We start from the raw sequence: 27,500 nt of genomic DNA on the forward strand, positions 1-27,500 counted from the left end.
GTCGCTGGGCAGGACGTGTGAGGCGCGCGGCGAGCAGGACCACAACGCCTGCACGAATTAGGGTTCTGCGTGTCAAAATTAGGGTTCTGCATGCAAATATTAGGGTTCTGCATGCAAATATTATGGTTCTGCATGTAAGAATTAGGCTTTAAATAAAAATGTTAATTCCCCCAATTACGTTTCCACCGTCTGTCCCCCTGAAGAGCGTACAGGCTGAGTGACCTCGGGGAAGAGGTCACGCCAACAGTAGAAATAAACTACAACCAATCATCGTCCATAGCTGAGGATACACAACAGTTCGCTTTTACAAATTTAACAATGGATACAAAAGAATCGCATATATATTATATAAACAAGAGAATATATCACAGTGTAAGGAAGACATTTCACATTCATCATACCATATCTTTTCCATTTGTGTTTTACATGTTTTCTGAGTCCTGCAATCACACACACACGACGAGCCAACTGCACAACCCGCTCTCAATTACAGGCCTGTGTGTGTGTGTGTGTGTGTGTGTCTGTGTGTGTGTTATCTCGTCCACGGCAGACCAGAACAGTCAATTGACCCGTGCCTCTCTGCGAGCGGAGCACTGTGCTCTGTCCATTAAGGTCAGCCGCAGGCTCCGGTGGCTCCGTGGTCAACAGCGATAAGAGTCAACAGTGTGAGTGCACACTTTCCCTCAGCAGCCAATCATTAACTGGGAGAGCTGCTGTTCTCAAGGTCCTTAAATACCAGGTGTGTGTGTGGGGGTCTGCAGTCTACGCTTCACTAAAAGCGTTCTTAAATTCGTTAAACTGATTAATAAAATTAATTTTAATGGTTTTTATGACTTAATTTTCATATGATGTATGACTTATTTGTAATGGTTTTTATTACTTACATTTAATAGTATGTATTATTTACTTTTAATGGTTTTTATTACTTATTTTTCATATGATTTATTACTTATTTGTAATGGTTTTTATTACTTACATTTAATAGTATGTATTATTTACTTTTAATGGTTTTTATTACTTACTTATGTTTTATTTACTTTTAATAGTATTTATTATTTACTTGTAATAGTATGTATTACTTTTAATGTTTTTTATTACTTACTTATGTAATATTTACTTTTAAAAGTATTTATTATTTACTTTTAATGGTTTGTATTGCTTACTTTTAATGGTTTTTATTACTTACTTATGTATTACTTACTTTTAATAGTATATATTACTTACTTTTAATGGTTTTATTATTTACTTTTAATGAGCTGTACTGTATCTTTACATTGTGTGTATTTTGATTTCTTCTTACCACAAATACTGTTTTATTGTGTCTCATCCTGTACTGTTTGTTATTTTTTTATGTTTATTATTGTTTTATTTGTGTTATTGTTTTATATTTCTTCTTGTTTTATGTTTGTTATTGTTTTATGTTTATTATGGTCTGTCAAGGGACCACAGAGGCTAAATAGCTGTGGAGCTACACTCTGCTCCAGAGGATCAAATGGTGACCTATATGTTTTGACTGTACATGGTCCCTTTAAATAAAGAAAATAATGATTACAAAAAAGTGATTCCCCCCCTCCCCCACCCCCTCCACACACACACACACACGTGCATGCTCTTCCTGTGTTCAATGGGAGGGTGAACAGCAGCAGATGTTTTTCCCACCGCTGCCAGCATCTGTCCTCGGGAGAAACAGATTGCCACGTGGAGGTTTTATAAACTTCAGAAAATATGTGAGAACTTATTTCCAAATATATATTTTTACTGAGGTGTGACTTCGCTGGCTGGAGGCTGTAACACATCACGGAGCCATCCTTCACTCAGAGGTCTACCTTCAAGTATTAAATAACATAACATAATCACAACTGATGACGACTGACACGTTATGTAACGAGAGCTGAAAGAAACAATCCATACATGTGAATAAGGAGCGAGAGCTGATACGGACGTGTGAACGAGGGGAGGACCGGCAGCTGCTCACCATCAGTGTTCACGTGGACATGAAGATGATATATTATATACACATGTGAGCTAAATTACCAGAAATTAATTTATTATTATTATTATTATTATTTATATTATTATTATTATGATAATAATGATACTAATAATAATAATAATTATTATTATTATATAATAATACTCATATTAATAATCAGAATAATAATTATGATGATAATAATGATAATCGGAATCAGAAACATGTATTTGATAATAATAATAATAATTTTAATAATAATGATAATAATAGTAATTATGATGATAATAATAATAATCATAATCATAATAATCATACAAATAATAATGATAATAATAATAATAATGATAATCATAATAATAATTATCATAATAATAATGATAATACTAATACAAATAAGAATAATAGTACATATAATAATAATAATAATAACAATAGTAATAATGATGATGATAATAATAATCAAGTGACAATTAATGCAGGTGATCGGCTCCAAAGTCGGCGTAAATAAGTTGCGTGATACAATCTTCAAATCAAAAACCATATGCACCGGGCCGCCTAGTGGCGAGGCACAGCACTGCACTGGTACAGTCTAAAAACAATACAAGTGAGATAGATGTTAAATTGTGTTTCTGACGTCATAATAAGAAGACAGCCCCGAGCGGCTTTTTAAAGAACTGCAGTGTTTGACACTTGCTGCTTGAGCTGAGAGGCACACAGCCGTGTGTGTGTGTGTGTGTGTGTGTGTGTGTGTGTGTGTGTGTGTGTATTCATAGTTCAATTAGCTGCTCGCCAAACAAACAGTCCATACCATAAGCTGTTAGCCAAACACGCTGACAACTCTGATCCTGCGGAGAGGAGAGGAGAAGATGGGGGGAGGGGGGGTTCAGAGATGCATTCAACTGTCAGCCGCATGAGACATAGAAAAATATGAGTCATCACGAGAGGCACACACACACGCACACACACACACACACACCAGGATGCCGTCTGCTGCAATAAGACGTAGACAAGACAAAGAGGCGTAGACTCACTCGCTGTAGCAATAATACATGTATCCACGTTTTAAAGATAAGGGTCAAAGGTCAATCGTCACAGTAAACCAGTATTGCAATTAAGGACTTCCCCAGTTCAGTAATCCCTGTGTTTAATTCAATTCAATTCAGTTTATTTGTATAGCCCAATTTCACAAATTACAAATTTGTCTCGGAGTGCTTTACAATCTGTACACATAGACATCCCTGCCCCAAAACCTCACATCGGATCAGGAAAAACTCCCAAATAACCCTTCAGGGGGGGGAAAAGGGAAGAAACCTTCAGGAGAGCAACAGAGGAGGATCCCTCTAATGTTAATGTTTAGCCTTCGGCAAAGCGTGAGTCGTTTCTACGTTTTCTTTACACACTCTGCTCTTGAGCTTCTGTCAGGTGACACCTTCAGGGCCTCTTAAAACACAAAAGCTCTCACACCAATGAGCCCCCCCCCCCCCCCACACACACACACCCCTTTAGGCTTTATTTACACAGCAGGCAACCTGTCAGACTCACCAGAGCACCTCTGGGATTAAAGTTTAGTATTTTAAATCTGCATGTGAGAGGAGTTGACAAAGAGTTCAACTATTGCTGATAAAAGCTTTCTATCAATGACATGACATTGGAGAGGTGTGTGTGTGTGTGTGTCCATGGCATTAGTGTTTCAGATTTTACATTTCACACATGTATATTTGTTTATATATATATATATATATAAATATATATATATAAATATATATATATTTATATATATATTAAATATTAAATATATATTTAAATATATATACTGTATATATATATGTGTTTTACAGTTCCCACATGTATATATATTTATATATATATATATTTTTTTTTTTTTATTTCCCCACTGTGGGACGAATAAAGGTATATCATATATCATATATCATATGTATTTAAATATATACATATATATTTATATATACTGAATATATATATATATATATATTATATATATATATACATGTATGAAATGTAGAATCTGAAACAACACTATGTGTAAAAGAATATATATATATATGTATATATATATATATGAAGAACTCCCTTGTTGATGGCTAATGTGCAAGAAGTCTGGAATGTGTGTATGTGTGTGTGCGCACGTATGCGTGTGTGTGTGTGTGTTCATGTGTGACTCGTCAGGGGGATGGGTGGGGTAAAGCTCTATGGTAATCTGCTGGATTCACACAGGCCTTACCCCACCCTGCCCCAGGCTGCTGCACACCGAAAGCACCCTGCCCTAATCACCGGGTCAAGGGGACTGACTCTCAGAGATAGTGGAGGTGCAGCTCACTGGCCGGGGACACACACTAGTGCCCATGATGTCACATTATAGCCCGTATTATTAAAGGGAACCACGTGAAAGATGATTATAGGGCGAAGCAGTTCTCACAGGAGCTGTGAAAAAAAAGAAATGTCCTCTCCGTCTCTGACATATGAGAATCTACTCTGCTTTATGGACCTTGTGCGTGTGCACGTACATGTAATTTGACTCCGGTTACACGCATACGCTCTCGTCGTACATACATGTAATTTACAAATAACTGGATGAATATAAAAAAAGACATTGAAGACGACAGAACATCAACATATATGTACAGTGACAATGAATTGGGGATGAATATAAAGAGTATAGTGCAAAAAGTTATAAAGCATAAGCCGATATTAGCAAAGTAATTTCAGAATCGATTTTGATGCTGACGCTATTTATTCTTCGGCCTGTTAAACCCGTATTTGATGAAAGTTTTGTTCCCACCATAAAAGATTCCTTCAACAGTTCCAGTAGGCTAGAAATACTTATGGCATGTCAGCAAAAACACTGCAGCCAGAGGCAGTTTCACCAGGAGGTGATTCCAGAGAAACGAAACACTGTCATGTCCCTCTGGAAGGCTTTAAAAGATCAAATACGACAACATGATGTCTTAGTTTTGTAAATGGAGATTTAAAAAAACACATTTGTAGTACAACTTTGACTTTATAAGAAAAAAGTAGCACTACTCTAAATATAAAGTGACATTAAAGTAAAGCACAGGTAACATGCAGCAGGATACTTTGAATACATGTTATTTACTTTTGCAAATAAATCATGCACAATAACTTTGAAAGCAACTAACAACTTTGACTTCATTAGAAAAAAGCAAAAGTAGGAATACTTACACATGTACAAGTATAAAGTGACATTAAAGTAAAACACAGGTAACGTGCAGCAGGATACATGTTGATAATTACCTTAAAAAAATAAATCAAGCACAATCACTTTTAAAACAACTGCACCAACAACTTTTATTTTACTTCATTAGAAAAAAGTAAAACTAGCAATACTCTTATACGTGTTAAAGTAGAACGTGACAATAAAGTAAAACACAGGTAACGTGCAGCAGGATACATGTTGATAAGTACCTTTACAAATAAATCATGCACAATAACATTAAAAAGCAACTGCACCAACTTGTACTTTATTAGAAAAAAGGCAAAGCTAGCAATACTCTTACACATGTAACAGTATAAAGTGACATTAAAGTAAAGCACAGGTAACATGTTGATAATTACCTTTACAAATAAATCAAGCACAATAACTTTTAAAGCAACTGCACCAACAACGTGTACTTTACTTTATTAGAAAAAAGGCAAAACTAGCAATAGGCCTACTCTTATATGTAAACGTATAAAGTGACACGTGCAGCAGGATACATGTTGATAATTACCTTTAAAAAATAAATCAAGCACAATAACTTTTAAAGCAACTGCACCAACAACTTGTACTTTACTTTATTCGAAAAAAGGAAAAACTAGCAATCCTCTTATATGTAAACGTATAAAGTGACACGTGCAGCAGGGTACTTTAAATAGATGTTGTTTAATGAATTTCCACCCCCAGTGTAAAGAAGCACAATGCGACAACGAGCCTCCTGCACGTTCAACCGTGTGGCTGCAAACGTGAGAAGAAGAAGAAAAAGAAGAAGAACAACAAAAAGGAACAAGCTGGCAGCCAGTCAAGCGTCATGCAGCCGAGCAGCCCTGCAGGCGGCAGCAGCTGTAGTCCCTCCCCGGGCGGAGCGGCGGCGCGCAGGCGGAGCGGCGGCGGCGCGGCGGCGCGCAGGCGGCGCGCAGGGCCGCTAAATGCTCCAGCCTCAAAGGGACGATGGTGGAGGGCTGGTAAAGATGGCGGCGCTCTCCGAGGATGGGAGGTATGGATTAAACTGTGGCCGGCAGAGCACCGACAGAGTCACCGTGTTACACGTCAAATTGACGGAGACGGCGCTGAGAGCCATAGACAGCCACCAAAATTGTATGGTGAGTGAAAACGGCCGTTTTCTCTATTTTATTTCACTATCCAAAAAAAAAAAAAAATTTGGAAAAAAAGGAAGCTGACACGGCTCAGCTGGGGGAGCCTGACTGCCACGCACAGCTAGCCGCGAGCTACACAATTAGCTAAGCTGTTGACAGGGCGACTTTCGGCTTGTTGTTTTTCGCGTTTATTTGCCCTCGTGTCGGTATATCCACCGACCGAATACGACACGTGACACCGTGGCCGTGTGTTATGTGTAGTTTTTACGAATTGACAAACCGTATTTTGTTTAGAAAAGCTGTCTGTAAAGTCGGGACACTCTGAAGTAGCCACGTTAGCTCGAGATGCTAGTTGGTATGGACCCCCCCTGAGCTGAGCTAACTAAATCCTATCTTGCGCTTTCCTTCCCTTTTTCAACGTGAATGTTATCCTAATAAGATTAATAAGTAGGCACACTTTAATGACATTGCGACGGCACGTATTAAATACATGTAAAACCTGTTTTAACTAGTGTTGGTTGACGTGGACTTTTCTTTTTTTATTCGACGAGGCTGTGACGTTATTTCGGCAGCTCGTCTGCCGGATAAGTTGAGGCTCGTTTTAACTTCGACTTGGTGACTATTTAGACCTCTTTACTATAAAGATGAGACGTGTTATCCGTTTGTTAAACGTCACGTCCCGGCCATGGCATGACTCCTTACAGCTAATTAACTTAAGTATAACATGTAGAGTACACGTAGCTGAAGGATGTGTACATTTAGAGCAAGTACACGGGACAGATATTGCATTTAAATCGTTTTTGTGCATACTTTCAGATACTTCAAGCTGCACGAGAGGAGTTGACAAATAACGTCATATGCTATCTTTTTTTATAGCATTTTTTTTCTCAAGATAATAAAAATAAGCACCTCGTCATTCCTATGCTTTTCTAGCTCAAAATACAGCCTCACCAAATGCACTGCATGCCCCCACAGGGCTGGACACCACCAGTGATTATGAGGCTTTTGAAACTCTGTGTGTGTGTGTGCGCTAATGGCTCACTTGCATACCTGTGTGGATTAAAAGATGTAATTTGTTAATCTGCACAAATGGTGTTAATCTGTGTTGCGGTGCCACAAGAGGTGAACTCATTTGGACCTCCTGCAGTCTTGGGTTGCAGAGGCCCGGAGAGCTAAGTTACCTGACCTTAAGTCTGCCGACAACAACGCCGTTACGTAACGCACGCTTGCCCAGGCCGAGGGCCCTCTGCTCAGCGGGGTGGTGCTGGTCAGAGGAGACCCGAGTGCTTTTTATGGCACATGGCGTGTGTCTGTATGTATGCCACACACACACACACACACCACTCGCTCTCCTGTACATGACACCGGTGCTCGCTGTATAATTTTTATGAAGTTGTTTTTTTTGACGAGTCCTAGGTGCCGGCCTTATTGCATGTGGTAACGTTGGGGCTGTAGCTGCATTGACCGGCAGCCTGCCATCTCTTGCTGACTGAGCAGCCCCCCCCCCCCCAAAAACTGCCTGCTTTTTGTTTCTCGCTCCCTCTCCAGTGCTGCAGCTCCACCAGTCATCGAACTATGGAAGCCGGCTATCTTTGTCTTTCTGTGGTGATGTGAAATGTGATCAGAACTGTGCGATTGAGGACTGGTTGGTGTGTGTGTGGTGTTTGTGTGTGTGTGGCGGGGGGGGAGTCAGTGACTTGGAGCACCTTTTAGCTTTAACCATGACATGGTACTTTTATTCTGAAAAGAAAAGAACACATTTCATCCTGAGATTATCTGCCGTCTTGTACGAGTGAAAGTAGAATTCGACTTTCCAAGAATGCACAGAAGCTGTTGAAAATAAAAAATGCTAATTCCTCGTCAACAAATCGATGCAACTTTATTCTTTTTTATTAATCTCTAGTCTAGCCAACTGGCTCCCTCAGCTGGTTTTTTATTTTTATTTTTAAGAAGCGTATCCTGTGCTTTTCCTTTTCTAATGTACACGGCAACTGAGCCACCAAAACAATCCTGCTCGTCGACAGCGAGCAAAGACGTTACAAAAATATCTTTAAAAAGATTTGCTCGCGTCCCGCCGCTTGTGTTCATATAAAAGTAAAAGAGTGTTTACTTTAACCACTTCAAAAGAAGATGGTGAAGTTGACTTGTCATGTTTTCTCTGTGGTGACCGAGCGCCCGTGGCGGCGGCCGATGGACGGTCCTCAAGGACGTGGCTGACAGTCGGCCATTGTTTCTGCAGCTGGGCCACTGGTGCCAGATTAACAGGCAAAAAAGCTCTTTTTTTTGTTTCCAATTCAATTGTAATCTCTTGTTTTTCATGTGATTTGTAAACTGAGTATTTAGGTTTAAAACGAGCAATTTATATAATCTGGGTTTGGAGAATTTCCATTTTTATTTACCATTTTCTGACAGTTTATTGACCCAAAAAGAATATCACTTGCAGAGTAAAGAGTGATGAAAGTACTACTTATTTGTAGTATTATAATTATTATCAGGGTTCATACGATCATGAATAAATCCTGGTAAAACAAATCCCCAAAGTTTTGAAAGTCCTGGAAATGTGTTTTTATGTACGCTGAGTTTTAAATGATGAATACATTTAAAAAAGAAAGACGCTCTAAATATAAAGCCGGCGTACGCTCTTTCATACTCGCACATTTTTCGCGCTGCAAGTGAACGCACCGTAACTGAAAAGACATGAATGTCTATTTTAATCTAAACTATTGTCTCATTTAAGTTGTTTTACTGCATGCTTTGTAATTCTCATTGTGAGTTTTAAATATGACATTTTCCCACTTTTTCATGCATGTTTAGTCATATAATTTTGGTGTAAAGTCCTGCCCCCCCATTGGTCGCCATGCGTATGAACCCTGTATGGTATTATTATTGCCGTAGCTCCATGCTGCTAATACATGCACGCTCATGAACACTCGGGGATTATCTTTCTGCAATACTGGCTCTTCAGGTTTTTGCATTATGAATACAAACCATCCATGTGAGTAACGGCCTGGCTCTTCGTCTTAACACTGTTTTTACGACATTTGACTGGAAGCGGCGCCGTCTCGGTGGGTTGACGTCTGCTCGGCGTGACGCCGCCCGAGGCGCTCCCGTGTGGCCGGCTCTGCAGGTTCCAGACCTCTCACGGCTCCGTGCGTTCTGGACTTGACCAACTGGTATTCATCCATACTTTACATTTCCAAAGTGTCTAAACTGTTGGTTTCTCTTCCCTTTCAGAATGTACCACCACAGCAGCCGACCATACAATTCAAGGGACTCCAAGGGGTAAGTAGCCCCCCCCCATCCCCCCACCCAGCGTCAGAAATACAGGACGGCAAAGGACAAAATTGCTCCCAAGAAATATAATTTTGCCCCTGATATTACAAGGAGTCGCAAAAATGTTTTAAAAAATAACTGCAATTAAATAAGAATAAAATTGAAGATGATTTTCTGATTTATGTTTGTTAAAAAAAATCTAAAAACACTTTGAATCTTGACTACTGCCTAAGTCTTATTGCCATTTTTATGACAATTGCTCATATACTGTAAGCCGAAATAAGTATCATTTCTAAATTAAGGTTAAATGTTATTTCATAAGTTTTAAAAAGTGCCCCAATTTATTTTTAAATGTCCCTGGATTTCAGTCAGTGGGGCAAAAGTTGTCTAGCCTGCGCCTCCTTTACGATATGAGTCAGATGAGGGATCATATTTTAAAATAAAACCGTGGATCTGTGTCAGGTTATACATTAATAAAGTTAAATTCATCTTTATTGTCAATTTTCCATTTGTGGACATGCAGAAGATCAAAAGTGTGTTTATCTCTTGTCTAACATTGTGAGTAATAATAGTTAAAACCAACAACGAAGAACATTTAGACGACACATAATTTATGAATGAAGAACTATAAAAAAACAAGTTTAATATCCTTTTATTTACCTTTTTTTGCTTTCATGTGTGTCGTATTCGTTGAGGCGGGTCAAGTTTAACTATCTACTCCACTTCTGCTCTATATCGCCAGTGTTGCACATTATTGTTATCATTATTCTTCGCGGTAGTAGGGCTACACACGGCGTTTCGATCACGTTTGGTTCCAGAAGTTGTTTCCTTAATGCAAAGAAAGAGCCGCCGATCTCAGAGCCTCGTGAGCAGTGCTCCGGTCCTCTGTGGTGCGTGTTCGCCGTGATGCGCATGACTCTCACGAGGCCTCTCCTTCGCCGGGGGACCTCAAGAGACCTCCATGCATCACGGTGTGCTCCCTCGTTTGTAGAGCCCGGCTCTGTACAGGTGCAGAACCGTAAGGTGCAGGTGGTTATCGTGATGCATTAACATGTTTATTATTGTTATAGTCCACCCCAATTAATCATCTGTGCATGGACACTATAACTTGCGATCTCTTCCTTACAGTGCATTAAAATTCCCAAGACAGATTCCACCTCAGACACCTTCCACAATTTTGATTTCTACCTGTCTAATGTGGGCAAGGACAACCCTCAGGGAAGCTTTGACTGCATCCAGCAGTATGTGTCCAGGTAACTGTAATCCCCGTCGTGCTAGAAGGTCATTTTCCTTTTCTGCCCCCCCCCCCCCACACACACACACACACACACACACACACACACTACTCCTCATACTCTCTCTTTTGTCTGCAGCTCAGGGGCCTCACACCTGGCATTGTTGGGGACGGTACAGGACAAGGTCACGGTGTGTGCCACGAACGACTCCTACCAGGTGACCCGGGAACGCATGACGCAGGCCGCCGAGGACACGCGTGAACGTGGGACCAAAGTCATCAAGCCCGGTGGCCAGTACAGAGGTAAGACCCCCACTAAGTCATCAAGCCCGGTGGCCAGTACAGGGCTAAGACCCCCACTACATCATCAAGCCCGGTGGCCAGTACAGAGGTAAGACCCCCACTAAGTCATCAAGCCCAGTGGCCAGTAGAGGGCTAAGACCCCCACTAAGTCATCAAGCCCAGTGGCCAGTAGAGGGGTAAGACCCCCACTACATCATCAAGCCCGGTGGCCAGTACAGAGGTAAGACCCCCACTAAGTCATCAAGCCCGGTGGCCAGTACAGAGGTAAGACCCCCACTAAGTCATCAAGCCCAGTGGCCAGTAGAGGGCTAAGACCCCCACTACATCATCAAGCCCGGTGGCCAGTACAGAGGTAAGACCCCCACTAAGTCATCAAGCCCAGTGGCCAGTAGAGGGGTAAGACCCCCACTAAGTCATCAAGCCCGGTGGCCAGTAGAGGGGTAAGACCCCCACTACATCATCAAGCCCGGTGGCCAGTACAGAGGTAAGACCCCCACTAAGTCATCAAGCCCGGTGGCCAGTAGAGGGGTAAGACCCCCACTACGTCATCAAGCCTTGTAGAGGGGTAAGACCCCCACTAAGTCATCAAGCCCAGTGGCCAGTAGAGGGGTAAGACCCCCACTACATCATCAAGGCCATTGGCCAGTAGAGGGGTGAGACCCCCACTACGTCATCAAGCCCAGTGGCCAGTAGAGGGGTAAGACCCCCACTAAGTCATCAAGCCCAGTGGCCAGTAGAGGGGTAAGACCCCCACTACGTCATCAAGCCCAGTGGCCAGTAGAGGGGTAAGACCCCCAAAGTCATCAAGCCCAGTGGCCAGTAGAGGGGTAAGACCCCCACTACATCATCAGTACAGAGGTGAGGTCTCTCTGCACACGCAGATCTTTACGTCCCGTCGACATCGTCCCTTTTTTAAACTTTACTGCAACCGACTCGGCCATTTTGCCATCTCGGTCTTCTCCAGATTAGCAGTCTGACTGACTGATAAGGGCCAAAGGTTGCCGGTGAAGCTGTTTTCTGTTTTATTAACACACAGCCTGCCAAAATTATGCTAAAGCTCCAGGCTGTGAGTGCGGCGTGTGCTTTGCAGTCATCGCATGCGACCACGTTGAATGTTTCACTCGATGAGCATGGAGACAACCGTCTGACCCCGCCGGGCCTCCAGTCACACAAGCTGAACAGAAGAAAAAGTAATCTTTTATAATCTAATTTGGCTTGTCACTCACGTCGGCCTCATCCATGTATCGTATCTGACTGAGCAGGTAGGCCAGAGGATCCGCAACCTGCTGTAATGTGCTTTGGTTTTAGACTAAGATAATATGGTAAAGAAAGCAGACGCAATACTGGGTGCACATGATTTAATGTTTGGTAGGTATGCAATATTATACAAAGAAGTTACTCGTAGTGTCAAAGGATTGGAATTATAGAGCACAAATAAAAATGGATGCACTTTTTGTTTAACCCTTGTGTCGCCTTCGGGTCATTTTGACCCGATTCAATGTTTAATGTCGGTGTTCTTTCGGGAGTCAACAAACAAACATAAAGTACCTCACACTTAAACTTGGAAAACAATATTAATTCTAATAATTTTCTGGAGATTTTAATAGCTGGGGTCATATTGACCTCAAGGGTAAAATATGTTAGTAAATATAAAGGTAACAGGAGGGTTAAACATTGAATCAGGTCAAATTGACCCGAAGGCAACACAAGGGTTAACCACATGCAAAATCCTTATGTACCACTTTTTTTTGTTTCCCCCGATCTGGCAGCCGTGAAGAAGAGAAACATTTATATATATGTAATTTATTTTAAATGTATCAATTATTTATAAATGTATTTATTTTTAAAATATATTTTTTATAAATATTCTTTTAGATATATATACATTTATTATAATTTAATTTTTAATATTTATTTTAACCCTTGTGTTGCCTTCGGGTCATTTTGACCCGATTTAATGTCGGTGTTCTTTCGGGAGTCAACAAACAAACATAAAGTACCTCACACTTAAACTTGGAAAACAATATTAATTCTAATAATTTTCTGGAGATTTTAATAGCTGGGGTCATATTGACCTCAAGGGTAAAATATGTTAGTAAATATAAAGGTAACAGGAGGGTTAAACATTGAATCGGGTCATATTGACCCGAAGGCGACAGGAGGGTGAAACATTGAATCGGGTCAAATTGACCCGAAGGCAACACAAGGGTTAAATGTATATATATAGAGAGATTTTATAGAAGTTATATTTATTAAATATATTGTTAAAAAATCTATATATATTTTCAAAATTATATAATTCTATATATATTGTTTTTATATTATATTTATTAAATATATAATATTTAAAAAATATATATATTTATATATATAATATTTGCTTGATTGGTGGGATGACCTTGTCAAACGAGTATTTCATAAAAAACAGATTCATACTTGTCCTTTTTAACGGGCTCTTCTTTCAGCTTGAATACTTAAAACTGGTTTGTAGGATTTAAATCCTCTTGTCAAAGAGTTCCTTGTTTTTAAAACCAAAGTCTCTCGCTCGGTCCCCAAATGTTCTCTCGGACTTGAGACCTCCTCAGACATGTTGTTCTGGGCCCTCATTTGCATATTAGTGGCCCAGATAGAAACTGGGAAACGAGAGGCGCTGCAGAGGAAAGGGGCGTGGCGGCGGCGGCTTGTAGCAGCTGGTTTGCAGTGAGCACCGAGGGGGGCTCCAGCTTCTCACTTTCACAGGCTGCTAATGTCAGTCTCTAACTTGTTTTGTCATAGAGAGAACTTTAATGGGGGCCTATAAAGGTCTGTATAGGATCTCCATGTATAGACTTGAAGGAGGACGCGTTGTTAGGCAAGGTTCTCGTTGCACAACAATCTCACGCCTCTGGCATCGCTCCGAGGCCACATCCTCACGACGGTGTTTACGATTTATCAAACTCTGCTGCTGCGTTTACACCGAGCGTCTCAGAGCAGTTATAACAGAGTTTAGATACTCTACCGAGTAAATGAAACTCGTTAAAAGGAGTGACCTAGTTCATAATTACCCAGAATCGACTAACCTTGGAGTCGTAAGTGTTCGATTTAAAGTACATTTAGGTGGTTTAAAACGCTGCTGCGCCACTTCAGTTTGAAGGAAACCAGTTTTCAGCTGTTACTAACGTTGGTAAATTCATCATTTAATAAATAATCACGGGCGTTGCTTTCTTTGTCTCTGCTGGTGAGTTCAATGTGTTATTTCCAGGCCTGGAAAAGTCCTTGAAGAGAAAATTAAATCCTAAAAGTTTCTGGAAAAGTCCTGGAATTTTTTTTATATTCATATGTTCATTTACACAGTTTGATTAAAAAGAATAAACATTTATATGAATATTTAATAAAAATATTTTCTCATTCAGTTGTCATTTAAAGTTTATACTCGTGTACAGTGTGACATTTACATATATTTTATGGGGTCAATTTATGCATTTTCTTTTGGCATTTAAACACTAATTGGGGGCAATTTTTGAAACCTTTCGAAATCACATTTAACCGTTGTTCAAAAATAATTTAGGCTTGCAGTATATGAGCAATTGTCATAAAAATGGATATAAGACTATTGGGCTTTAGTCTACAGTTTCAAAGTGTATTCATACAATCATATTTAATGTCTTATTTCTTTGTGGTTATTTAGTGTTAATGATTTTTTTTTTACAATTATAACTTGTTTTTTTATATTTCAAAATATATATTATATTATATATAAATTGGTTTTTTTGGAGTTTACCTACCTAGTATAGGCAATACAGTTGGGACACAAAATGGCTATACACTATTAAAAAATCCTAATTATTATTTGAATTTATGGGGGCATGTGTTGCCCCTCCTCGTGATATCAGGGGCAACATTATATTTCTTGGGGGCTCGTGCATACACTGAGATTTCACAAAATGTTTAACCATGGAAATTTGGTTTTAAAGTCGTGGAAATCCGTTGGTCAACATGTGTGTGAACCCTGAAGGCTTCGAACGACGTCTTTACCTCCTCTCTCTCTCTCCAGGAAAGCAAGTCCATAGCCGTAAGCCGGCGCTGTCGGGGACAGACGTGGTCCCGGAGCGTAAGCGCTCCACGCCCATCAACCCAGCCAACACCATCCGCAAGTGCCTTGCCAATAACCCGGTGTCCCAGCGGCCCTTCAGGGACCGGCTCATCCACCTGCTGGCGCTCCGGCCCTACAAGAAGCTGGAGGTGATGGCCCGTCTGCAGCGGGACGGCATCAACCAGAAGGACCGCACGTCCATGGGGACCACCCTGCAACAGGTACGGCGTCGGTGCTTCTCCCCTGGCGAATACACCACCGCGCAAAGGATTTAGAACAACCTCATTTCAGCAGTTTTAATTAAATGTCAGTTTAATAGAATAACCTGAACTGGTTCAAAGGGAATCGGCAAACCTTTTTTAAATTTTTTTTTAATCTCCAATTGTTTATTTGTTCAAAGCTTTAATTTCAGTGCATTGAGTAATTTAACTGTGTACGTTTCAATAAAAACTGGAGAAATTTAGGTGTTCTAAAACTTTTGACCGGTAGTGTAAGTCAATATTTAAAATGCTTGAAATAGAAGTGAAGCCCAGTTATTTAGTATTTACACCAGCGCCACTAATCAAACGCATCCAGAGGACTAAGTATTCATCCAGCTATTTAGATATTCCTCAGGTTCTTAAAGGGTCTAATTTTACCCCAAAGATCCTCTTGCCCAGCTTTTATTATTATTATTATAATATATATATATATTAATAAATTATATTGAGAAACACAAATCTGAATATGCTGCTGGACTGGGATTATATTTGGATATGTATATAATTGAAACCTCTAAAAACCCAAATCATCAGCAGATTCACCGACACCGATTACACAAGGAAAAGTTATTTAATAAAAATAATCACTTCAATATATACAAATAATCACATTATTTATATATATATATATACAATTTATTTTGTATGATTCTGTGTGTAGTGTGCACATCCTTTCTTTTTCATATGTATATGAACAAAAGAAAATAATCAAAAAATGTTGTCACAAAAAAAATTAACACAAATCTGTCTGAGTAATTTAATTAATTCACTTTGAGTCGAGCCACGTGATCGTTGGGACGTCGTTTGCATGCACAGATGTTTCTGCAGAGCAGGAAATGTGTAGTTTCAGAACGTGTGTGTGTGACCCAACTGTGTGTGTGACGTGACCCAACTGTGTGTGTGTGTGTGTGTATGTGTGTCCCAACCAGGTGGCGAACATTAACCCCAAAGACAACACGTACTCGTTGAAGGACTTTATTTATCGTGACATCCAGCGGGACTGGCCCGGCTACTCCGACGATGATAAGACGCAGGTGGACCGGATCCTGGCTCGGTACAGAATATTATTTGGTGACAATTTATTGTGACGGATTGTAAGTTATCCCAGTTAGAGATGGAGTTTTATTGTGAAAGATTGTAAGTTATCCCAGTTAAATATTTTTATGAGTTTGGTATGTGCTCCACCTTCACAACTCTCATTTCCTTTCTTTAACAGTAAATTAGGTCTTCCCATCGAGACCCTCCCATCAAGCAGTTCTCCCAAAGACGTGGTCCCCACATCGCCCCAGGTACCTGAGCACACACACACACACACACACACCTTCAGACGCCCCCCCACGGTGACGCAGGCAGTTCCTCACCTGCGCCCCGTGTTCTCTTCCAGAAGCGCCCGGCGGACTTCGACTTCATCGACCCTCTGGCTCCCAAGAAGGCTCGCATCTCCCACCTCAGCAACCGCGGGCCGGCCTCTTCGTCTTCGTCCTCCGAGCAGCGCCGCGAGGACGAGGGCGGCGGCAGCCCCGGCGCCAAGCGCACGTCCCTGCCCGCCCACGTCGCCTCGGGCCCCCCTCCCCCCCACCTGCCGGTCCCGTCCCACCCCCCCGCTCCCTCTCACCAGCAGCCCAGCCCGGCCTCCCACTCCAACTCGCCCAGCACCCCGGAGGGCTGTGGCACCCAGGACCTGCCCATCGACCAGAGCTCCTCCTGCAGGGACCCTTCGCCCAGCCCCTCCTCCTCCGATAGGACCCCGCAGGACCACTATCGGCACCCCGTCTCCGTCCCCACGCCGACCGCCTCCCCCAGCCCCCCTCCCCCCGCCCCGCCCCCTCCTCTCGTTATCCCTCCTTGCACCTCGCTCACAGTTACCTCCACCGTCATCACCAGCCCCCCCCTGTCCAGCACTACCAGCAAGAAGTTCAAAAAGAAATCCAAGAAGCACAAAGATAAGGATCGCCAGAGGGAGAAAGGGAAACGGACCGAGAAGAGTAGCAGGAGTCCTCCTCTTCCTCTTCCTCTTCCTCCTCCTCCTCCTCCCGCCGCCGTCATCATCCAAGCGGAGCTGGCCGAGGAGCCGAGGAGAGCCAAAAAGAAACGCAGTGCAGAAGAAGAGACGACCAGAGACGTGATCAACAAGCACCCTCCAAAGGATCCAGGTGGGTTTCGTGATGACCTCACAGTCACCGACGAACGCTCCGCAGCGTCGATATTTTTTATAATCACATATTCATTTACGCTGAGTTTGAAATAATAAATATGTTTTTTAAAGAAAGACTCTCAAAATATAAGCCGGAATACGCTCTCTTACTGGCGGCGCAATTTTTTTTTTTTCCGCTTTGCAAGTGAACGCACCGTAATTGGAAAGTTCGCTGGTCATTTGTTTAATTTAAGGTATACTGTATGCTTTGAATTCACAGTTTAAATCCTAAATGTTCTCACTTTTTCATGTATAAACCGAGATTTCCGTTTGGTCATGGACATTTGGTTTAACGTCCTGGAAATCCACTGGTCAAAATGTGAGAGCACCCTGTCTGAGATCTGCCCTCCTTTGTATATTTGGACTAATTAATTCAGGCAGTATTGACCAACATGCGTTCTCTGGATTGCTCCACCCGACCTCATGGTTTGATCTTTGACTCCACGTCGTTGGATGTAGACTGAAGACGCCGCGACATCGATCCGTGCACTCTTATCGCGTACCCTAAATTAATTATAAATGAACATAAAAAGCTATTAAAGCATATTAAATGACCCAATAATTTATCCGTGGGCCAAAATTCTGCCCATATTTGCAGCGATGGGTTGCAGATATGTTTTAAACTATTCGAGTATTCTTCAAACGTGGATTGTACATGACACTTCTGATACTCAAAAGCCTGATATCTGATATCTGAGGGGAGCAACCGGCCGGCCCTCGTTATGAATCTGTATCTCCTCTTTCCTCCTCAGGCCCTTCAGATAAAGAGAAACCAGTCCAAGCCTCTGAATTCTCCCCCACAACAGAGATGCCCGACTACGTCGTGTGAGTAGCCGTAATGTACTGTGAAGCCGCTGCGGAAATGCAGCGAGAACGGATGAAATAGATGTTTAAAATATTCTCTTTCTATAAAGATCACAACTTTTTTTAAATTATTTTAGCCATGGTGTATTTTGAAAAAAAATTCTGAAATTATCATTTTCTTTCCTGTGAACAGGAAGTACATGCCCATGGTGTCCATGGACCAGAGGCAGAGCTACAAGGACGACTTCAACGCCGAGTATGACGAGTATCGCCAGCTACACGCCCGGGTGGAGAACATCACCCGCCGCTTCACCGAGCTGGACGCCAAGTGCCGGAAGCTGCCACCCGGCACCAAAGAATACCAGGTAATATCACTGTAGTACCACTGACCTACCACCAGGTCATACCTCATACCACTGTCCTTCCACCAGGTCATGCGTCATACACTATAGTCATGGCCGGATTAAGAAACCACGGGCCCCTGGGCCTGGGCCCGGTAGGCCTGTTCGTTAATCCATCCCTGACTATAGTACCACTGTCCTACCACCGGGTCATACACTGTAGTAGCACCGTACTACCACCAGGTCATACCTCATATCACTGTAGTACCACCGTACTACCACCAGGTCATACCTCATATCACTGTAGTACCACCGTACTACCACCAGGTCATACCTCATATCACTGTAGTACCACCACCAGGTCATACCTCATATCACTGTAGTACCACCGTACTTCCACCAGGTCATGCGTCATACACTATAGTCATGGACGGATTAAGAAACCACGGGCCCCTGGGCCTGGGCCCGGTAGGCCCGTTCGTTAATTCATCCCTGACTATAGTACCACTGTCCTACCACCGGGTCATACACTGTAGTACCACCGTACTACCACCAGGTCATACCTCATATCACTGTAGTACCACCGTACTACCACCAGGTCATACCTCATATCACTGTAGTACCACCGTACTACCACCAGGTATATAATATTTATATTATGATGTGATGAGGATCTGCCTTTTTAAAGTTGTTGTTTTGATCCTTGCAGAAGGTGCAAGAAGAAGTGGTGAAAGAGTACAAGAAGATGAAACAAGTGAGTGGTGTAGCCTCTGTCTTTATAGTGCAGCTTCTTCTGTGCTCTTGTGTTTTATTTACTACGTTTCCTGCGTTGTTGTTGTCTCTACAGCACAGCCCCAACTACCACGAGGAGAAGCAGCGCTGCGAGTACCTGCACAACAAGCTGGCCCACATCAAGCGGCTAATAGCCGATTTCGACCAGAGCCGAGTGCCGTGGTGCTGAGTCGGTATTGAGAGGCGTGTCCAACCAGGAGGGCGTGTCCAACTGGCTGTTATTTATTTACACCCCTTCAGTTACTGCCTCCACAACAGCCCCGCCCCCTCCCCCCCCCCCTAAAGCCCCCCATATCATCCTTTTTCATTCCTTGCTCCTTTCCCATCTTTGATTCCACTGGCTTCGTCGTTGCCTGCAATCTTGATGATCTCACTTTGACTCCTCCCCCTTCTCCCCTCCATCTTTTGCTTTCTTTAAGTTTCTTCTCAATGGGCTCCTGTGGAATGTCATGCCACTGGACCAGTGGGAGATGCAGCCTGCATGTGTGAAGGGGGGTTTTATTTGGGGGGGAAGAGGTGATAAAAACGTCAACTCTTCTGATCGTCGAAGGACATTATCTTCAGGCAAAAAACAAACAAAAAACTTTAAAATAAGTATTTTTTTGAGCATCAGAGAAAAATATTAACTTGTATTTAAGTAAAAACTAAAAACAGAGGGAGATCTATTTATTTTGGGACTCGTAGTGCAAAGAAGAGTCCGCAGATGATATATTGTTTACCTTTTTTTGTTGCAAACAATGCAAAAAAAAAAGGAAAAGTTACCGCGGGCCTTATGTGTTTTGACTTTGAAGCCATTTTGCACGCAAGATCCATAATGTCGTCTCGTTTGGCAGCGGATGTCTCTCCGGCCTCGTTTCCTCTCCTCATAGAAATAGCTGTACTGGAGTCATGCGTCAACACATCACTGTTGTTGTTGTTGCGTTTGAGCCTGAAGGAAATGAGACGGGCAGGAGAGAAATCAATTGAGCTGATTTTGAGAAGCGACAGTATGTGTGCATGAATTGTAAATGTAGTTGTTTATTGGCCACGTTGGGTTGGTGAGGGTGGGGTAACTCGAGGAGTGTGATGCCCTGCCAGCAGGGGGCAGGATTCCTCGCACCGACAAAGTGTTCAGCGTGCTCGGTGCATTATGGGTGCCTTAAGGTGTTTACACTCAAATGTTAAGTTGGGCCAACACGTCGGGGTCCACAAAGGAACTAAAAACTGCCCGGAGACGGGTTGTGTCTGTGTGTGTGTGTGAGAAAATGAATGAAGGGATGTTACAAAGTGTGTGTGTGTGAGTGACAGGTGTAAGAATAAGAAAACTAGAAATGTGGAGGAAAAAAAGTGAGGAAAAATGTAAAAAAGTGAGAAGAAAGAAGCTGCTAAAGTGTTTGGCCAGCCGTCGCCGTGAGGGTCACCTGGCTGGAGCACCTGGTCTCCAGTGGAGAGACGTAGAAGACCCTCACCCTCGTCATCGTCATCTCGAGACCCAGGTGAAGGACTGAGTCCACCTCCTTCAGCTCTTATCCAGAGGCACAAACAAGCCCGTTACTGTTTTTAGGAAGAAGCATAAAAAATACTTTAAAAACCAGTGTCATCCACCAGAGGACAAATCTGTATTATGATTTAAAATGTATTTGATTCTCAGTTCGACTTCTGCAGAGAAAAGATTATTTTATTTTATTGTTCAATAGATGGATGGCTTCTATGGAAAGTCTTTATTTCAACAAGGGAACATTGTTTACAAAAAAAAACCTGTTGGAATGTTTGCCAAAAATTAAATATAATTTTTTTCTGGTACGGCATCCATGGAGTAAACTTTCCGATTGGGGGCTTTTTTTTTGTTTTTTGGAGAAGTTTAAAAACTGGAAATGTGTTTCATGAAATGTGAGGAAGAACAGAAAAGATCAACTTATTGTGCGGCGCCGTCGGCAGTCTGGTTATATATTATTTTATATAATCGGCCAATCGGTGCCCTGTATTGGAGGAACAAAAAACAAAAAAAAGATGGAGTCCCAGAAACAGATTCAAGTGAACGTGGGTCTCTTCTATTTCATATATATTTTGGTTTTGGCGTCTGTCGAGCCGTCTGTCTCTGCAGCAGACCGGCGGCGGCGTTCAGCTGTCGCAATCAATTTAACATAATTTCAGACTTTAATTGACTTGTCTCAAGTTATTTTGGAGAAAATATCACTTGACTGCAGATAAAACATAAATAAAAGTTCAGGCTCTACTTGAGTTTGAAACTTTGAGGTCGACGGGGTCTGTTTTTGGTTTAATTTATTTTTTTCTCCCTATTGAAATGTTAATTTCCCAGAGTTAACGGTCGTAACGAGCAGCTCCTGTCAGCGCCAAACATTTCTGTCTTCATCAAAAGCAGATTTACTTAAATTGGGTCTTATCAACAGACTGTTTGACTCGTAAGGAAGGAGGGAAGAGGTTCGATCAAGAGTCTTAATGAGGAAGTGATGCCTGGGCAGTGGTTAGGTATGAAAACACTTTCAAATCAAGTGGATTTTTGGGTGAAATCTGATCCTGCCCCGCTGAAACTGTACAAGACATTTCAATAAAAATGTATTACGTTTCACCTGGAGAACGTCTCCTGTTGTATGTTGTGCTTTTACCTTTAACCTTATTTTAAATGGTGTGACAAAGTAACGGTTATGGTGATAGTTAACGGTTGCATTTAGATAGTCAGTTTATTTGCACATTAATTTTTTTTTTTTTTACAAATGCACACAACTACTAAATGCATCAAGACATAATGGGCTATAGACTAAATTAATTTGATTTAATCCAAAATCTGGTACTGGTTGGTCCCACATCATTTATTTACACCCCTGAACTTCCTGTGGTGTCAGGCCACGCCCCTCAAACTGTCTGCAATCAGTATAAAATCATTTAACGAGTCATCGCTGCAGTATGGAGGACTCAAAATGACTTAAGTATAAATAAATAAATAAATGAATGCATGAATAAATACAAGAATAAATAAATAAATGCTTAAATAAATGTATAAATAAATAAATACAAGAATAAATGTATAAATACAGAAATTAATAAATATAAGTTATAACTCAACAGGACATCATTAAATAAATGTATTTCTACATTCCTGTATTTCTTCATTTGTTTATATCTCTATTTATGTGTCCACACGTATTTCTTTATTTATGTGTGACATTTACGTGTCCGTATATTCAAATGAGCTGGGCGGTCCGAACCTCATTGTTGAACAGGATTGGTCAAGTCAGGGAGCAAGACAGAAGCAATCGATCCCTAGCACTTGGACCTGTAGACGAACAGCGTTTATTATGCATTCTTGTCTGTACATTCTAAATACTACAGTTGTTGAGTCACGGAATGTAATTTAAGGATGTTTTCAGCCGAGAAGTTAGTAGTTTAAGCATCAAATCTGTGGTCGGTTTATCGAGATTCAGCCTAATAAGGATATGCGACGGAGATTTGAGGTCCTGCTCTTGGGACCTTTGAGCTGGCGCGGCGCTCAGCGCTGTGTGGCCGCCGAGAGAAGCCTGATCTCGGCAGGACTTTTTGAAATGCTCCGCTGGCTCTGACGTCTCCGTAGCGGCTAAACATGAGATATAATTAGGTTTTGGAGGATCTAAAGAGCACAACGAGTTTATTATTTACTAAAAGATAACGTTACGTCAATTTGACTGAGGGTTAAGATTCATAATTTCATATTGTAGCGACCCTGGGTCAGGAAAGCTACGAGACGTATATTTATTATCGTTTATTCGTAGCCTACGCCAAAAAACAGTGGACGCCGCAACACATTCTACTCCACTGTAAAGTATTTTACAGTGAATAATTGGAGCAAATTCATGCGCAAGAACAGTTGATGTGGTGACGTCACAAGACCAGAAAGACCGTCCTGCGTCCTCGAGAGTCTGGACTCCCAAAACCAGACTCCCAAGACCAGACTCCAAAAGAACACAAGTCTGTACTCAGTGTTCTTGGAATTGATAAACGGCTGAAGTCAAAAAGCTGTCTAGGCTAACTTCTGCTAACGGTGAGCTGAGCGAGTCAACTTCAGCATCATGTGCCAGGCAGAAGTAGTAGAGCACAACACACCAGGTGCATCTCACTCCTGTGACCAATCATGCTTTAGACAGAGGTTCGGACCGCCCCAGCTCATTTGAATATACGGACACGTAAATGTCACACATAAATAAATGAAGAAATACGTGTGGACACATAAATAGAGAAATAAATAAATGAAGAAATGCAGAAATATATTTATTTAATGATGTCTTGTTGATTTATAACTTATTTATTCATTCCTGTATTTATTTATACATTTATTTAAGCATTTATTTATTTATTTATACATTTATTTATTTATTTATACATTTATTTAAGCATTTATTTATTCATTTATACATTTATTTAAGCGTTTATTTATTTATTCTTGTATTTATTCATGCATTCATTTATTTATTTATTTATACTTTAGTCATTTTAAGTCCTCCATACTGCAGACCACCAAAAAAAAAATCTTTAGTGCGCATTCTATACGAGTGTAGTATCTCTTTAAGAAGGGGGCGGGACTTATTGCCTGATCTTTGTTCTCCCACGCTTGACTCCTCCGGTCTTCACAACCAGACTAAGCATGACGCAGCAGTTTGTGGTGTGTCTCTTTAAGAAGGGGGCGGGGCCTATTTCCTGATCTTTGTTCGCCCCCATTAGACTCTCTTCTTCTTCTTCTTCTCCACAACCGACAACCAGACCAAACATGGCGCAGCAGTTTGTGCAGGCCGCGATCAAAGGAGACAAGGTGGTGCTGTTCGTCAAGCCCACGTGCTCCTTCTGCGTGACGGCCAAAGAGGTGCTGTCCAAATACAAGTTCAAGCCGGGACACCTGGAGAGCATCGACATCAGCGGGCGCGCGGACATGGAAGACCTGCAGCAGTACTTCCTGGAGCTCACGGGCGCGCGCACGGTAAAGATAACAAAGCTTTAATATATGTTCTTTTTTGTTATGGCTGTTATAAGGTCAATGTGCTCCCGTTTCCTCGTGTAATGTAAGCGGTGAATCCGCATCGTGGAATCAATAGAGGGAGTCAACAGCAGGAGCTGCGCACGCAACAACCCTCCAAACCAGGAAAGTTACATTCATGAGGGATGAAAGAAGTTTATGAGAAACCACGTGACCGTGTTCTTCAACGACTCGAGTAATATGGGTCGAATCTTCAAGTGAAGTTTGAATGTATTTTTATGATTTTTATATATGTATGTGTATTTATATATATGATTTATATTTTCTATATACAGCACATTTTCTCTATATATATATTTATGATTTATATTTTATATATATACATATTTATGATATCTTCCATGTATAAAATAAATAATTAAATATATTATTTTATTTATATATTTATGATTTATAGTTTCTATACATATCGTATATATTATATATATGATTTATATATATATATATATAAGATTTATATTTTCGATATAATTTATATATTTTATATATATATATATATTGACCGGTCGCATGATTGTTTTTGAATGCAGGTCCCGAGGGTGTTCATCGGGGAGGAGTGTATTGGAGGCGGCAGCGACGTGGCGGCGCTTCACAAGAGCGGAAAACTGGAAGGCATGCTGCAGACCATCGGAGCCCTGATGTGACCTGCTGACCTCCAGGTACCGACCCACGAGTTGCCGGGAGGACGACGGGGGAATAAAGAGGCCTTTGTCAAAGCATTGAGGAAAATGAGGTGGGTGTAGCCCCCTCGGAGCGAGTCATTAAGAGCATCAATTAAGCTGTAATTAGTGTGAATAAATACATTAAGAATGAAATAAGATGCCCCAGGTGGCGCTCCAAAGAGATTACAAGTAATTGCTCGGCGGTTAAGAGCTGCACGCTGCTGAAGGAGACGTACGCGACGACATGATGAACGCTACGAAACGAGAAATAATTAAACTAAATAAATGCCAGGAAAAAATAAGGTCCGAGCAGACGTTGTGTGGTTCGTTGATTCTAAAACATGTCTTTATTTAAAGTCAGACATCATGTTATCTACAGGCTGTACAACACTGGAGCTCACTCACTTTACAGTCCACTGTGATTTACTCACTTTTATTTCTGTATTAGTTTGAGAGGATTCATCTGAGGGTTGCTGTGGTGCAGCATCAGGTTATTAATACACCTTAAGGATCGATTTCACCTGTAGTCAGAATTTGAGGTGTATTTAATGCACTTTACACACAGTACTGCAAAAGTGTCCGTTCATGACAGACACAAAATTAATAAAAAATAGCTGCAAAATAGTCCCTATTTATCTTTTTGCTTTCATTTATCTGACAAATAAAAGGTATTTCTTTTTTAATAATGCACCTTCTTTTTTTTATCAGTGAAGCAGTAGACTGTAAAATAGTGTCACCCAGTTGTCTCTAAATGTAAAAAATAATAATCATGTCCACGTACAGTACAGGTTACAAACATAATCGCAGCACCAATAAATCAGAATCTCATAATATGATTTAAAACGACCTCAAATAAAAAGAATAGGATGAATATTGTGTAAGGGCCCAGAGGCTTTGTGGTTTTCATACGGTTGTTTTTCATAAATGTTTAAACCACTTCCGTCCACATTAATGCTCCCAAAAGGCTTTTTTATTTTCCATTTAATGTGACGGATCGATATTATCTGTTATTGCAAATAGATACGGAATACTTTCAACATTTTTATAATAATAACCTTCAAAGAAAGTGGTGTTAAAAAATCCACCGTTTGAAATTAAATACAAAAATAAATAAAAAACACATTGATTTATTGTTCTGTATTTTTTTGTGTGATTCTGGCCATAATGAAGTTTTACATTTGACGATTTTAATCAGGCCGACGCCCACAATTCACTCCACCTATCACACGGTAATAAAATGGGTGTTTTTTTAAATTGCATTTAAATTGTCAACGTGGGTCAAATCCAGAGACACCCGCGGGCGGGTGTTGCATCACAGATCCGCTTCACCGCGCTTAGATCCGAGAGGACGCTGATGCATTGTGGGTCGAGGTTTGCAGTCACATGACTTAAGGAGTTCGATTCCCAACAGACGGATCCACACGGTTCATGTTCGAGGTCCACGATCAATTTAAATTCAGTCTTTTATTCCTCCCGGGGGTGGGGGGGGGGGGGTGTCATTTCTCCGCCGTCCTATTGGTCGACGGGTCTCGTGACCTCCGAAGCGCCCTTCGTCCAGCGCGGTCTGTCTTCACGTCTCTTCCTCTGCCCCCCCCCCCCCCCCCTCACTGTGTTTTTTTCCTTCGTCTTCCCCCTGCAGGTGTTTAGGCATCCGGGCCGGGAGGAAGGGGGCGGGGTCACATGACGACGCAGCGGGACTTGCGCAGCTTGCGCCGCCGCTGCTGGTACTCGCTGAGCTCCTGCAGGTAGCCTCTGGACGGCCAGCGGAGACGCTCCACCTGCTCGCGCTCCTCCTCTGGGAGACGGGGACAGAACCGACGGTCATCTCTCTGAAACACACTCGCCCGCATGTGGCCTTTGAGCTTTCTGAGAAGCGCCCGTCCAATCTCCTTCTAGGGTTCTTGTGTGCGTGACTAAAGATGACAATAAAACGTGAAACTGATGTAACCGGATTCATGTTTGATCTTTACTGTGCCGTATGCGATGACCAGTGAGTATCACCTGGTGTTGAGGCTGTAGTGGGATACATACCATAACACGAGCCGCCATCTCGTGTGCTTTGTGTAGCAGAACGTACAGGAGGTGTTCACAGGTGTCTAGAAGCATTTTTTTCCAGCTCCAAAAACAACATGGTTGCTATTGTTTACATTGTATTCACAATGATGATGACGATGGACACCTCCGGATATTTAAAAAACTGGTCGGCCATCGAAAACAAGACGGAGAACCGGCCTCCGATTGGCTCAGAGCCTCGCC

General features: G+C 41.7%; 4 protein-coding genes across 4 annotated transcripts in view; 3 read left to right on the top strand and 1 right to left on the bottom strand.

Moving 5' to 3' along the window:
- Positions 1-174, top strand: part of LOC130208502 (globoside alpha-1,3-N-acetylgalactosaminyltransferase 1-like) — a 2,419-nt gene extending 2,245 nt beyond the window's left edge. The window contains exon 3 of the mRNA XM_056437683.1: positions 1-174. This exon is cut by the window's left edge and continues 892 nt beyond it. Within this exon, the coding sequence (XP_056293658.1) occupies positions 1-61 (61 nt within the window). The 3' untranslated portion in view covers positions 62-174.
- Positions 175-6,120: 5,946 nt separating this feature from the next.
- Positions 6,121-22,155, top strand: ell2 (elongation factor for RNA polymerase II 2). Its single transcript, XM_056437411.1, has 12 exons — positions 6,121-6,313; positions 9,542-9,589; positions 10,709-10,833; positions 10,954-11,117; positions 15,151-15,410; positions 16,379-16,503; positions 16,666-16,738; positions 16,834-17,602; positions 18,396-18,468; positions 18,641-18,812; positions 19,498-19,542; positions 19,636-22,155. Exons 1-12 carry the CDS (start codon positions 6,140-6,142, stop codon positions 19,747-19,749), a joined length of 2,142 nt encoding a protein of 713 aa, XP_056293386.1. The 5' UTR covers positions 6,121-6,139; the 3' UTR covers positions 19,750-22,155.
- Positions 22,156-24,231: 2,076 nt separating this feature from the next.
- Positions 24,232-27,186, top strand: glrx (glutaredoxin (thioltransferase)). Its single transcript, XM_056438446.1, has 3 exons — positions 24,232-24,525; positions 25,113-25,241; positions 26,884-27,186. The coding sequence occupies exons 1-2, from the start codon at positions 24,319-24,321 to the stop codon at positions 25,224-25,226; spliced, it is 321 nt and encodes a 106-aa protein (XP_056294421.1). The 5' UTR covers positions 24,232-24,318; the 3' UTR covers positions 25,227-25,241; positions 26,884-27,186.
- The window catches only part of rhobtb3 (Rho related BTB domain containing 3), a 16,406-nt gene continuing 15,826 nt past the window's right edge, over positions 26,921-27,500 (bottom strand). The window contains exon 13 of the mRNA XM_056438445.1: positions 26,921-27,039. Coding sequence (XP_056294420.1) covers positions 26,921-27,039 — 119 coding nt within the window. The remainder of the gene's footprint in view (positions 27,040-27,500) is intronic.

Source organism: Pseudoliparis swirei, chromosome 18, assembly GCF_029220125.1.
Source record: "Pseudoliparis swirei isolate HS2019 ecotype Mariana Trench chromosome 18, NWPU_hadal_v1, whole genome shotgun sequence".
Taxonomy (NCBI): Eukaryota; Metazoa; Chordata; class Actinopteri; order Perciformes; family Liparidae; genus Pseudoliparis; species Pseudoliparis swirei.